The sequence below is a fragment of the Dasypus novemcinctus genome, chromosome 4 (assembly GCF_030445035.2).
Source record: "Dasypus novemcinctus isolate mDasNov1 chromosome 4, mDasNov1.1.hap2, whole genome shotgun sequence".
Taxonomy (NCBI): Eukaryota; Metazoa; Chordata; class Mammalia; order Cingulata; family Dasypodidae; genus Dasypus; species Dasypus novemcinctus.
The window spans coordinates 69,078,545-69,092,084 of NC_080676.1; the positions used below are offsets into that span (position 1 = coordinate 69,078,545).

The following is a 13,540-nucleotide window of genomic DNA, read 5'->3' on the forward strand; positions in this document are numbered from 1 at the left end:
TCTTGCTCCTTCCAAAGAGCTGATCTGATCTGTATTTATGACTGGACTGTTTTCTAGACTTGGAGCTTTCAAAAGAGATTTCAAAAGTTGGTGGTATATAAGCATACTTTCTTTCTTGACATTTGCTCCTCCACAACCTGTGGAGTAAGAGAGTAGAGTCTCATTGCACCTCCAGCCTCTCCACTCCTGCCTCCTTCTTCCTTCTTTCTTCTTTCTTTCCATATGCTCACTTCTGGGAAAGGCTTGCCAGCTTGGAGCTGAGCATTGATGGCAAACCTGCTCTCCTTTTTTGCCTGTCACCCACATTCCTTTTCTCTGGTGCTGGCAGGCATGCCTTTTTTCCTCAATGGTGTGGGAAATGTTTAGAATTCCATTTGGTCCTGCAATGGTACACTGGAGCCAATTCTGCCCATCTTTGTCCAGCTCCATGTTCACTGAGGTCATATCAGTATCTTGAAATCAGTTACTGGGAAACGGACTTTGGCCCAGTGGTTAGGGCGTCCGTCTACCACATGGGAGGTCCGCGGTTCAAATCCCGGGCCTCCTTGACCCGTGTGGAGCTGGCCCATGCACAGTGCTGATGCGCGCAAGGAGTGCCCTGCCACGCAAGGGTGTCCCCCGCGTGGGGGAGCCCCACGCGCAAGGAGTGTGCCCGTGAGGAGAGCCGCCCAGCGTGAAAAGAAAGTGCAGCCTGCCCAGGAATGGCGCCGCCCACACTTCTGTGCCGCTGACGACAACAGAAGCGGACAAAGAAACAAGACGCAGCAAATAGACACCAAGAACAGACAACCAGGGGAGGAGGGGGAATTAAATAAATAAATAAATCTTAAAAAAAAAAATAGTTAATTAAAAAAAAAAAAAGAAATCAGTTACTATAGACATTGGCAAACTACAGATCTCATAGAGGTGGGTTACCAGCAAAGTGATTGTTCTGGAACTAAATTCTGTGAGGAGGTACCTGTTACTATCTGCTGCCAGAAAAACGGTGGGCCAAGAGAAAAGAAGGTAAAGAGACACCCAGCTTAAAACCTGTCCTAATAGGAAGATTGCTTGGACCCTATTTTCATGAGATCAGAGAAGTACCTCAAGTAGCTAAGGAGAAACACTAAGATGGAAAGTTGAGTTTAGCTCATGGATGAAGAAAGCTAGGGTCTTGTAACCTCCTGGAACATTGTACATGCTGTCTTCCTAATGGACTTCTGACAGTTTCTCTCCAGGGCAAAATTATCTCTCCTGATGTTTTGATTTGCTTTTTGCTACTGCAAAGCCAGCGTTATATAAATCTGTGCATTTCCCCTCTGCCTGTCTTTTAGGAAACCCAGAGAAGTTTGTGTTTAGACACCATAGCTTTTCATCATCAGAAATTCTTGTATGCTTTCCTTTATTTATTTCTCATATTGTGCTCTCACTTTATTGCAAGTAAGCTCAAATCCATTTGGGAAATTGTAAGATATCACTTGATTAATCAATCACATTTAATAAAATTGGTTTTATTCTTCCACTGTGAAAAATTAGGGGTGGGAGTGGATGTGCAGTTGTCTCAGGTTTGGTTCCCAGTGCCTCCTAAAGAAGATGAGTACACACAATGAGCAGATACAACAAGCAGACAACAAGCAAACACAACAAACAGGGAGCAGATGTGGCTCAAGCAGTTGGGTGCCCACCTCCTACAAGGAAGGACCCAGGTTCAGTTACCCGGTGCCTCCCAAAGAAGATGAGCAGACAGAATAAACAGACAATGAGCAGATACAAGGAGGAGACAATAAGTGCAAAGAGAGCGGAAACAAACAGCAGACAGATAAGGGAGCTATCTTGGCAGGGGGAGGGAATAAAAAGTTAGGGGAAAAATTAGAGGGGAAAACACTACATTTTGCCTACTCTCTTATCCCACTCCAAATAAACAAACCCATAAAATATAATACGCTTCTATTTATAAGTAGGTTATCTTGTCCTTTCCTTGTATTTGGGAAAGTACACTCTTGGTCTTATTAGATTGTCAACTTCTTTTGCATGGACCAGATTTTAGGTTAATCATGTATGTTTATTAAAGCTTGGCAATTGATAAACAAGGACAAGCATGAGGTCACTACCTGGAAGGAAAATCTTTTCCATAGAAATGGTTTCCTGGGCAAGGTTGATCTACATTTATGAACTAGATCTCTTAAATACCCTCGATCAATCCTTTACAAGACCATGCTTAACTCTATTAAAGCTATATGTTTTTAATGACTTTGAAAACTTTTGTGCTTCAATGTATTAAGCACTACATTTGAAATCTTATATAATGAGACCATTTAAAAGGCATTCTGCAATATCGTTATCTTCTAGATTCCAGTTTATTTTTCATAATATTTAGGCTGAAGGAAAACTGAAAATTAACAACAGATCAGTAATTCTCAAACTTAGTGTGCATTTGGGGTTGCTTGCTAATAATGCGGAGTTCCATCCCTTACTATCACTCCTTGCTCATACCTACTAAATCAGAATTCTGAAGGTAGAGACTAAGAATCTATATTTCAAACTACCAGATTGCATCTTAAGCTTGAAAATTGGTCTTTCTTGCCGATTGCAAAGAGGTTGGGTATGTAACATTCCTAAACATGGGCAAGAAACGAAGGTTATTACGATTCTGGGGGAAGACACGCATTGTTTTCCTTTGGATTCCCCAGAAGGAAGAAAGATTTCAAATAAAGACTTAGGGAAGCAAGGATTCTACATCACTGTGACTTAATGAGTAGCATAAGCATTTCCTAATGCAATGCTTCTTTGGGTAACATTCTCATTATTGGACCATTATTCCTAGTCCTTCTCTCCCGCTAGACTGTCAGTGGAACAATGGCTAAGTCATATTTATCTTTAGAATCCCAGTGCCTTGCCAAATATCTGGCATGTTAGAGACATTCAGTTGCTAAACCAATGAATGCATTCACTTGTTCCTTTATTCCAAAAATATTTCTAGAGCTCCTACCATGAATCAGACACTGTTCTAGGTGTGCCGATACAATGGTGAATAACACAACTAACTGAAAGGGCAAAATCCTCATCCCTTAGGCTGTTTCATGATAGTATAATGCAATCATAATATTGTCTTTCTTTCATTCAGAAGATTTAGAAGATTAAGAAGATGATGTTTATGGAATGATTCAAGGTTTTTTGAGAAAAGAATAAAAAAGAAAACACAGAGAAGACTGTTATACAGGCCTGAGAGAAAAGTTAAAATTTTATTTGATTGCATTGTTCTTTTAGTCCTTTCTCTTTAATAGGTTTGCCCAAGAACAATTTAGAATATATTCCTGGTATCAGTGAATGAATTGGAATTACATAGGTTGATGAAGCATTATGTCAGCAATTCAACCATCATAAGATATTTTGATTCTTCATTTTCCACTGACAGTTTACTCTGTCCCTACCTGACTTCTTGCTCTTCACTGGTCAGACCAGATCCAAATGTGTGATGGATGTCATAGCAGGAGTTACTGTCTTCCAGCAACCTAGGATATGGTCAGGAGAGGCACCAATTTCATTTGCTGGCACTCAACAAATTAATGTTCTACCCCAATGCTATAATGTAGTAGTAAGAAAAAATAAGACTTACCCAACTTTCTGAAACTGCTTCTCCAAGTTGTCCCAAACATACCTGATTTTCTGCACTTGGATGTACCGCAGCTGCAAGAACAAATGTGAAAGAACATGTTATTCACAAGGCAAAGGTGAACAAGGGAGGTGAGACATTTTAAATGCAAGTCCCCACACTGCTCTCACTTTCCTTGATACACAGCTGTAATTGCAACCTGACAGTGTGATATTCAGAATTTTCATCCAATAAACACTAACATTATTCCTCCTCTGCAAAAATATGCCATAAAATTGCACTCTTAAAACCACTTACTTTTTTTTTTTCAATCACTCACTTTTAATTCTGGTTTCAGTACTGCTTGGTTTATGACAGAGTGGCAGTCAGTCACCAGGGGTTCCTCTGGGTTCTTGCTTATAGGAAACTTCAGTGTGGATAAGGAGAGGCAAATCACCTTCTTCCTCATATATCTTTGAAATTCATCCTAGGAGACACAATCCAATCCATGAAATTCTGAAGTGTTATTATTATAAAGCACATTATCAACCCAATACCTACCCTGTATACAACAAGTATTTACCAAAGTTTGGGCTCCAGATAAGAGCATCAGCATCAATTTAGAACTTGTTAGAAATGCAAAGTCTCAGGTCCCACTCCAGACCTACCAAATCAGAAACTCTGAAGGTGGGACCAACAAGATCTTTTTTTAACAAGTCCTCCAAGTGATTCTGTTTTGCAGTAAATTTGAAGATCACCTGTGCTAGACAATAAACAGAAAGACACATTTTGCAAAAAAGTTTTATATTCAGAAAATAGCTTCTGATAATTTAAAAGTGACATGTAGATGTTTAATATGTCTAACTTCCCCCAAACATATGTATTTTAAAAATCGAATGGTCATCCTGTGTTATATTTCTAAGAGATGTAACACTGGCAATCACTGCTCATATAATGGCTAAGAGAACTACCAATTAGCTGGACATGGTAAAAATTTCTCCAGGCTGACATGAAAGAGGTTTCCTTCAGTCTTGGATAACCACATATGCAGCAAAACTACCTGCAATCTGCTTACCATCTCTCCTATTTTGGCCCTGTGAAACTTTTTAAAAGTGAACAATCTAACTTCTGGAAGATCGAAGATCAATGGCCAGTTTTCTAGTTGTACCATAGGTATAGTAGAGAAGACATGCTCATGGCACTTGAATTTGGAAAAAGAACAGCACCCACCCTTGTCCTCAGCAAAACTGTGTCGGCTTCTTGCAAGGGACAAGGGATGCAGTGGGCCCACACCCTCCATTGCGGCTTCCAGTAGAACATCAGCAGAAGGACCCCACAGGTCAGCACTGAGCCTAGAAGGCAGAGAGCTCTTCGGACGTTCTGGGTTCGGTAACCAAATACCTCCTGGAGAGCAAATAAAAGATCGTTCTATTTTTCTTCTTTCACATAAACATACTGGGGCTTTTTTCCCTAAGAATAAACCACTTTAGATGCAGGGGTGTTGTCCGGGAGAGAAATCTGGTTTCAGCTGTTAACTGACAATGAAAAAAAATTCATTTTACTACCCTGGCATATGGAACTAAAACATTAAACAGGAGGAACAGGAATGGACAGAATTATTTGGTGCTATATATTCATGAGTCGTCTCATATTTTTTTAAAAATACCCCAAGTTTGGGACAAGATTTATTTTCTTTAGATATTTTGTTTTTAAAGAAGTGTTGGTATGAATGTACTGAAGGAAAACAATAAGAATATGGCACATGTGACCCACACTTACACATTTAGCTTTATTCAAATTCAGCTTTGTTTTAGAATAACATGATTGAGAATGATTGAAAGTACAGATAAATGTACTGCTTTCTGAAAGAGGAAGATGGTATAAATTAAGGGAAAGTTTGTGAACATGAAAGACTTTCAAAAAACACCTTCATGTATTTATGCTAAGAGTAGCATGCTGAAATATTTGCGTATTTAGTAGTAAGTTAAATAATGTTTAGCATCATCTGAAAAAAGATGGGAGATGTGATTTTAGGAAAAACAAAAGGCCTGAGAAATGGATTTGTTTATTTAAAGCCAATTCTAGTTTCCAAAATCAATGTGAAGTTTCACCAAGTTTTTTTTAATTTAAAAAAATAGATTTTTAAGCATATTTTGAAGATTGAAGGATGCTGATTATGAAAGACACCTTCATTACACTATTATTATAGCTCTGCTGTTGTGAACTCCTGTGTCCAGATGACAGAGCTGCAATGTCAAGAAAGTTGGTTTTTGCTTAGTTTCCATGGTGCTTTCCATAATGGAGTCTCCTGAATTTTTTTGCCATTTTAGAGCACATTAGAGCAAATCACTTGGCTTAATTCTTTGGAAGAGTTGTCATTTTCCAAAAGTGACTATGGTCACTTTCATTAATGTTTTCTAATAAAGAACTCACGATGGTAGAATAAAAAACAACAGTTGTTGAAAATAATCCTTCAAACGTGGTGGAAAGGGCACAGGTTTAAAAAGCAAATGACCTAGGTTTGAATGACTGCTGTGCTAGTTACCAGCTGTGTGAACCTAGGTAAATCTTTTCACCTCCAGGGAGTCCCAGTGTACTCCTCTAAAAAACAGAATTAGAAATACATGCCTTACAGGGTAGTTGTGCTCAAATGAGGTAATGTCTACTTAAGTGCTTTGTAAAGTCATTACAATTATGAGAGTTCCTTTCCAATGCACCTCAACATCATTGCCCACCTGGGTGGAAATGTTCATTAAATTTAGTGATGCAGCCACTCTATTTTAGATTATTTGTGATAAGGTTGAAAGGTAACATACAAACATGTGTTCACTTAGCTTTTAAGCATATTTTCAGTTGGGTGTCCTCTCTCTCTCTTCCTCTCTTCTCTCCGTTTTTATAAACATGTTTTAGTTTTATTTGGGAATTATAGTTTGAGGAGACTCAGAATATATAAACCAATTCATATATTATATATAAACAAGAATTCTTTTATTAAGAGATATTTACAGGGACTTATTGCCAAAGCCCAAGTGTGTGTAGAATTTTAAGTAGAAGAATTTTAGTCAGCTTGTAGCTTAAATCAGCACATTCATAAATGAACTTCCTTTTTTCTGTTTATTTATACTGAGCAGTGACATTAGTAATCATAATTCTATTCCCCCCTTCAGTTATTTTCTATACAGTAACTTTTTTCTAAAAAAGGAACTCAGTGCTAGCAAGACTGCAATGAAACCACTCCAGTTACATATTGTTAATAACCTTGTAAATTGGAATAATTCTTTAAGGAAAGCAATATGGCAAATTGTTTCAAGAGATAAAAAGATGCTTCCATCCTTTGAACAAGTAATTCTACACTTGGAATATACCCTAAGGAAATAATAAATAAAAAGAAGAAAGCTATGCATATGAAGGTGTTCAGTGTTGCATTATCTGTAGTAGCAAACATATTGGAAGAATCTAAATGATAGCTAGTGGTTTAGTAAGTTGTGAGACATTTGAAGAATGGACTATAGTGAAGTCATTCAAAACAAAATGTGAAGTAGATGTAGAAACATGGAATTTTCTATTACATAATGTTAAATGAGCAAAGAACAGATAGAGTAAATTGAAAACGAAGAATGACATTGTAAATACATTACATGTAAATGAAATTACCACAATTGAAAGCAAAGATTGTAAGATTAGATAATAAAAGAAGCCCCACTGTATGCTTTTTACAAGAGATGAGCTTTAAAAATAAAGTTATGAATAGATTAAAAGGGAAATAAAAGGGAAAATATGACATGGAAACACTAAAAAAAGAAAGTTGATAAATATTAGAAAAGCTATGTTAATGTTCAAAAAATAGACTTTAAGGAAAGAGATACATGAAAGGAAAAAAAGAACATTTCATTAAACTAAAAAGATCAATTCAACAGCAAGACAAAACAATTCTAATTTTTTATGTACCTGAAAATATAGTTTTAAAATTTGCGAAGCAAAATTAATAGCACTTAAATCCAGTCCATCACTGGAGATTTTAGCATATCTCTCTCACTGACTGATAAGACAGGAAGACAAAAAAATCACTAAGAATATATATGCATCAGCTAAACTGTTATACTCGACAGATACAGAAAATTGCAGCCAGCAACTACTGAATGTAAATTATTTTCAAGTACTCATGAAATACTTACCTACATTGACCATTTTGGGGGCCAAAAAGTATGTGACATTATATTAATAATTAAACTAGAAATTAATAACAGTGATAAATAATCCTCCCCCCCAAATTAAGCAAAACATTTCTAAATAACACATGGGAAGCATGTAAGAAATTACAATGGCCATTAGGAAATACTTTAAACTGAATGAGAAACTGAAAATATGACAAACAAAATGTATACGATACAGTTAAGGCAGTACTTAAGAGGGCAACATAGCTTTACACTCATATGATAGAAAAGGGGAAGGTTTGAAATCAAGATATGAAATTCCAACTCAAGAAGCCATAGAAGAATAGGAAGTTATACCCAAAGAAAGTAAGGAAGGATATAACAAAAATAAGAAAAAAAAAAAAAAATAAGAGTAGAAATGACTAAAAACTGCTATACAGTTGAGAAATATCAACAGAGAATAGAGAAAATTAACAAAGCCAAAACTGGTTCTTTGAAATGATTGATAAAATTTATAAATTCATAAATAAATAAATGAATAATTTAAGGATGTTGTTTTGGTTTGCCAAAGGGCTGCCAATGCAAAGTACAGAAATGGTTTGGCTTTTATAAAGGGGATTTAAGTGGGTAAGTGCTTACAGTTCCAAGACCATAAAAAGTCCAACTCAAGGCACCATAACAGGTGCTTTCTCTTGAAAGTCAGCTGCTGTGTATTGAAGCAAGATACTAGGCAATCTCTGCCTAGGTCTCTGACACCCCCTTAGGGCTGCACCATCTCCTGGAGCTCAGCTGTGAGCGACTAGAGACACAGGGTTTGTCTTTTACCGAGCCTCCTCTCTCATGCTCAGCTGCTCTGCTTTCTTCCTTAGTTCAGTTGCAAGGTATCAGGTTTATGGCTCATCGCTCTCTGGGTCTCAGCTCTTGAGCCTCTCCTCTCTCTCACTTGGCAGCATCAAAATGTGGCAGAGATTCCTTTCTCTGTGTGTCTTCGTTTATATCAGATCCAGCATGAGCACAGAGACTCAGCCTGACTCATGCCTCACTGACGTAGTTTAGTCAAAAGGGTCTCACATCCATGGGAATGGATTCATAAAATAATTTCAAACTGTCACAGTTATTTAAAAGAATTCATGTGTAATTTAAACTCTTCCCCAACAGAAATCCTCAAACCAAGGTGGCTTGTGAATCCTTTCAAATATTTAAGGTAAAAGTGATGCCAATATTGCACAAACTCTTTCATATATGGAGGAGAAGGGAACATTCCTAACCCATCTATTAAGGCCAGCACATTTTGATATCAAAATTTGATAAGTATGTTACAAGAAAGGAAAACTCTAAGCTAAGATCTGTCATGAATATAGATGAAATAACCTTACAATATATTACCTAAATAAATCAGTGATACAATAAAAGGATAACATATAATCTCCAAATGGAGTTTATTCCAGGAATGCAAGGAATTAAAAATCAATCTATGTGTTTTGCCATCCATAGAAAAGGAAATCACAAGTTCATCTCAACAAATGCAGAAAAATTCTTTGATGAAATTCAGCACTAGTAAATGATTTTTAAAAATCTCTCATCAAACTAAGAATAGATGGAAACATCCTTCAGGTAGTATCATGCTTAACAATAAAATACTGAACACTTTTTCCTTGTCACAAGCAAAACAAGATTGCCAAGAACCACTATTAATATCCAATATGGTACTAAAGTGTTAACCAGTGCAATAAGGCAAGAAAAAGAAATAAGGTTTATAAAAATTGAAAATAAGAAGTAAAATTCTCTTTATTTGTATATAATATGATTTTTCACTTTAAAAGTTCCAAAATAATATACAAATGAATCATTACAGTTAATAAGTGAACTTATCAAGGTTGCTAAATAATAGATAAATATAGAAAAATCATTTGTATTTGAATGTATTAGTAAGAATTGGAAAATGAAATTATACACCACTTACAAATATCAACAAAGAAAAAATTCAATTACCTTGTGTTTAGTTTGCTAGGCCACCAAAATACAATACACCAGAATGGGTTGGCTTTTACAATGGGGATTTATTAGGTTGCAAGTTTATAGTTCCTAGGCTGAGAAAAATGTCCAAATCAAGGTATCATCAGGCCATGATTTCTCCACAAAGACTGGCTATCAGTGGTCCTGGACTCCTTTCTCACATGGCAGGGCACATGGCAATGTCTGCTGTTCTCCCTTACCTTCTGAGTTTCATTGCTATAGCTTCTGGCTTCCTCTTGGTCTCTCTATATTCATCCCATTTATAAAGTACTCTAGTAAGAAGATTAATAACCACCCAGAGTCATGCCTTACTGATGTAACCTAATCAAAAGGTACTTAATTGAAGTAATGTAATACTTCACACCCACATGAATGGAATAGCTTTAAGAACAGTATTTTCTGGGGTCCATCCAGCTTCAAACAGTCACACCTTGTAATAATTCTTACAAAAATTGTGAGGTCCCTAAACTGAAAACTGCAGATCATTGTCAAGAGAAAGTAAAGACCTAAATAAATAAAATGAGATACAATTTTTAGAGAATAGCATTAGCAATTTTATTCACAATCTCATCAGATATTTTTGTGGTTAATTGATGAAATGATTCTAAAATTTGTAATGAAATGCAAAAGACCTAGAATAGTCAAGTCAGTTTTGAAAAAGAACCAAGTGTGAGGAGCTACATCACCAGAACTGAAGACTTACTATAAAGCCAGAGTGATGAAGACATTGAAATACACATAAATACAAACAAAAAGAGCAATTAAACAAAATAGATTCCAGAAAAAAACTCAAACATGTATGGTTACTTGATCTACAACAAAGAAGCCACTGTAATTCACAGGGGAAAAAGATGATCTGTTCAATAAACAATGCTAGAAAAACTGAATAGTGCTAGAAAAATGAGCTTTGACCTTGACTTCACACCATATTAAAAAACCATTAGAGATGGAACATACACTTAAATGTGAAAACTGAAACAATAATTCATTCCATAGAAAACATAGGAGAAATTTTTCATGAACTTTGAGGAGATACATATTTATTAAACAGGAAAGAAAAAGAAGAGATGAAAAATAAATCTGACTTTATTAAAATTAAGAGCTCCTTTTCATCAAGAGATCGCTGGGAAAACTATTAAAACTATATCTCTACAACTCTATATATTTATTAAAAAGGACTCATATTTGGAATACACAAAAGAACTACTGCAAATTATACAAAAAATATAGACTCAATAAAAGTGGGCAAAAGACTTGATCAGGCAATTTACAAAAGAAGATTTTCAAATTGTCTATACATTTAAGAAAACGGCCAACATTATAAGTCATCAAGGAAATGCAAAATAAAACTACAATGATATGTCACAGCCTAGACTAGTCAAGACAATCCTAGAAAGAAAGTTGGAAGAATTATGCAATCAGATTTGAGGATTTACCTAAAGTTAAGCAATGATAAAATGATACAATGATGCAGTCACATGGTAGCTAAAATTTAAAAGTCTGAAGATAGCACGCGTTGGTAAGGAGGTGGAGCAACAGAACCTTCATAGCTGTTGGTGGGAATAAATAGGTACACGCGTTTTGAATAACTGTTGCTAAAAATACAATGACTCTAGGAACTATTAACTCCACTTTTAGATTTTTACATAAGGAAATGAATGTGCATGTCTACCAAAATACTTGAGCAAGACTATTCAGAGCCACTTTATTCTCAAGAGCCAAAAATTGGAAACAATTTAAAGGTCTATCAACAGGAGTAAGATAAATTGTGGTATTTTCATGGAATTGAATGCTACACAGCAATAGTAAAGAATGAACTTTTGATGCACAAAATGACATGGATGGATTTCACAGAGTTTATACTGAGTAAAAGAAGTACCACAAAACAATACCCAATTCTATTTATATTAAGGTAAAAAATGGGCAAAAGTAACTGAGGGTAGGAGTCATTGAACTGTGCACTGAAGATTTGTGTACTTAATAGACTTCATTGTATTTCTGTACATGAATAAAGTGAAAAAAGTGGAATGGATTTATTTAGTAGACACTGTATTCTAGTAGTAGGTAATTTAATTATTTTAATAGGGATAGAATAAGAAGGATAAAATGGCAGCAAAATTTAAGAAGTAAATAAAAGAGGAAAAGAACTGCAGAAAAGGGATTTCTATGGGAAATGGGGGGTTTGGTGACCTGGGAAACTGTAGCCATCCTCTGGTATGGATGACTGATAAAAACTGAATTCCAACTGAATAGAGGTAAAATCATATCCCTAATAAAGACCCTACCAAAGATAGGTGAAGAGGTTTCTAAGAATGACATTGCTAATGGATGGGGCACCTTACTATCAAAATGTCACATATTTCCTCCCACCCGCACATCTGTTAAAAATGATAAACAAGCAAACAAAGGAGCTCCTAAATGTCAGAGAAACTTTCAGAAATGTGTAGCTCTTTGAACAAAGGTGAATAGAAGCAATATTTTACTTCCTTTTTTTTTTTTTTTTTTTAAAGATTTATTTATTTATTTAATTTCCCCCCCTCCCCTGGTTGTCTGTTCTTGGTGTCCATTTGCTGCGTCTTGTTTCTTTGTCCGCTTCTGTTGTCGTCAGCGGCACGGGAAGTGTGGGCGGCGCCATTCCTGGGCAGGCTGCTCTTTCTTTTCACGCTGGGCGGCTTTCCTCACGGGCGCACTCCTTGCGCGTGGGGCTCCCCTACCCGGGGGACACCCCTGCATGGCACGGCACTCCTTGCGCGCATCAGCACTGCGCATGGGCCAGCTCCACACGGGTCAAGGAGGCCCGGGGTTTGAACCGCGGACCTCCCATATGGTAGACGGATGCCCTAACCACTGGGCCAAAGTCCGTTTCCCATATTTTACTTCCTTGATAAACTGGCTTCACAAACTTAGGTAAAATTCTTTTCTAGATCATTTTTCAGTTTTCTCATAGGTACATGGCTAGATATAAGATTAGAGATTTTGGCTTAAAGAATCTCTGTTTTATCTGACACAGGACTGCTGTGATAAATATTCATTACAGTATATGTTTCTGTTTTGACCAATTAATCTCCAGTATAATTATATTTTTTGTAAATGATTATTCTTCTGATGTACACAGTAAAATCCACTAAGAAATTCACAGTAGAGGAGGGAGGCAGAAGAGGAAGACAAGTAGAACCCAGAGATCTTGTAAATGTAAAGATATCGGGAACAGTGGTGAGAGGATAGGAATTTCAAACCCATTATTCATAAGGATTCATTTTAGTAAAGTGAATTTTGCACCTATTACCGCTGTGGCCTTAGGATTTAACTTCCCTAAGTCTCCATTCCTTTGACTGCAATTAAGGGAACATTAACAGCATACACCTGGAACAGTATTTGTACCACTGAAACTAGAGTTGTAAGGTGTTGAGCACAAAGTAAGCGCTCAGTTGATGTTTGCAGATGGTTTGACAAGAAGTTCAGTCAAAGGAAGAGAGGGATGACTGTTTCAGACTTACACTGAAGCATGCTGAATCAGGATTAGTAACGGAAGCAGATTGTTTCCTCCAGGTGAGGGCCTTAGATCTGCCTTACCTGTTATTTGGGCAGAATAGTACAGAACTTGCACTTGATTTGGATTCCTCTAAGCAATGATGTTCTTTCACTTTTTTTTTTTTCCTACTGGAATTCTGTATTTCAGATATTAGAAGAAACACCACACACAAGCCTTCTGTTTCTGGGCCCAGAACATAGAGGAAACAACCTGGATTAGGAGTGACAATGAAAGATGCACACAACTTTTGACAGAGATAGCACCTAA

General features: G+C 36.5%; 1 protein-coding gene across 1 annotated transcript in view; it reads right to left on the reverse strand.

Annotated features, from left to right (window-relative positions):
• The window catches only part of LOC101410916 (probable cation-transporting ATPase 13A5), a 304,534-nt gene that overhangs the window by 103,280 nt on the left and 187,714 nt on the right, over window positions 1-13,540 (reverse strand). The window contains exons 31-34 of the mRNA XM_058295542.1: window positions 4,802-4,975; window positions 3,912-4,058; window positions 3,596-3,666; window positions 3,411-3,491 (exon numbers count right to left, since the gene is read on the reverse strand). Of these exons, the coding sequence (XP_058151525.1) occupies window positions 3,411-3,491; window positions 3,596-3,666; window positions 3,912-4,058; window positions 4,802-4,975 (473 nt within the window). The remainder of the gene's footprint in view (window positions 1-3,410; window positions 3,492-3,595; window positions 3,667-3,911; window positions 4,059-4,801; window positions 4,976-13,540) is intronic.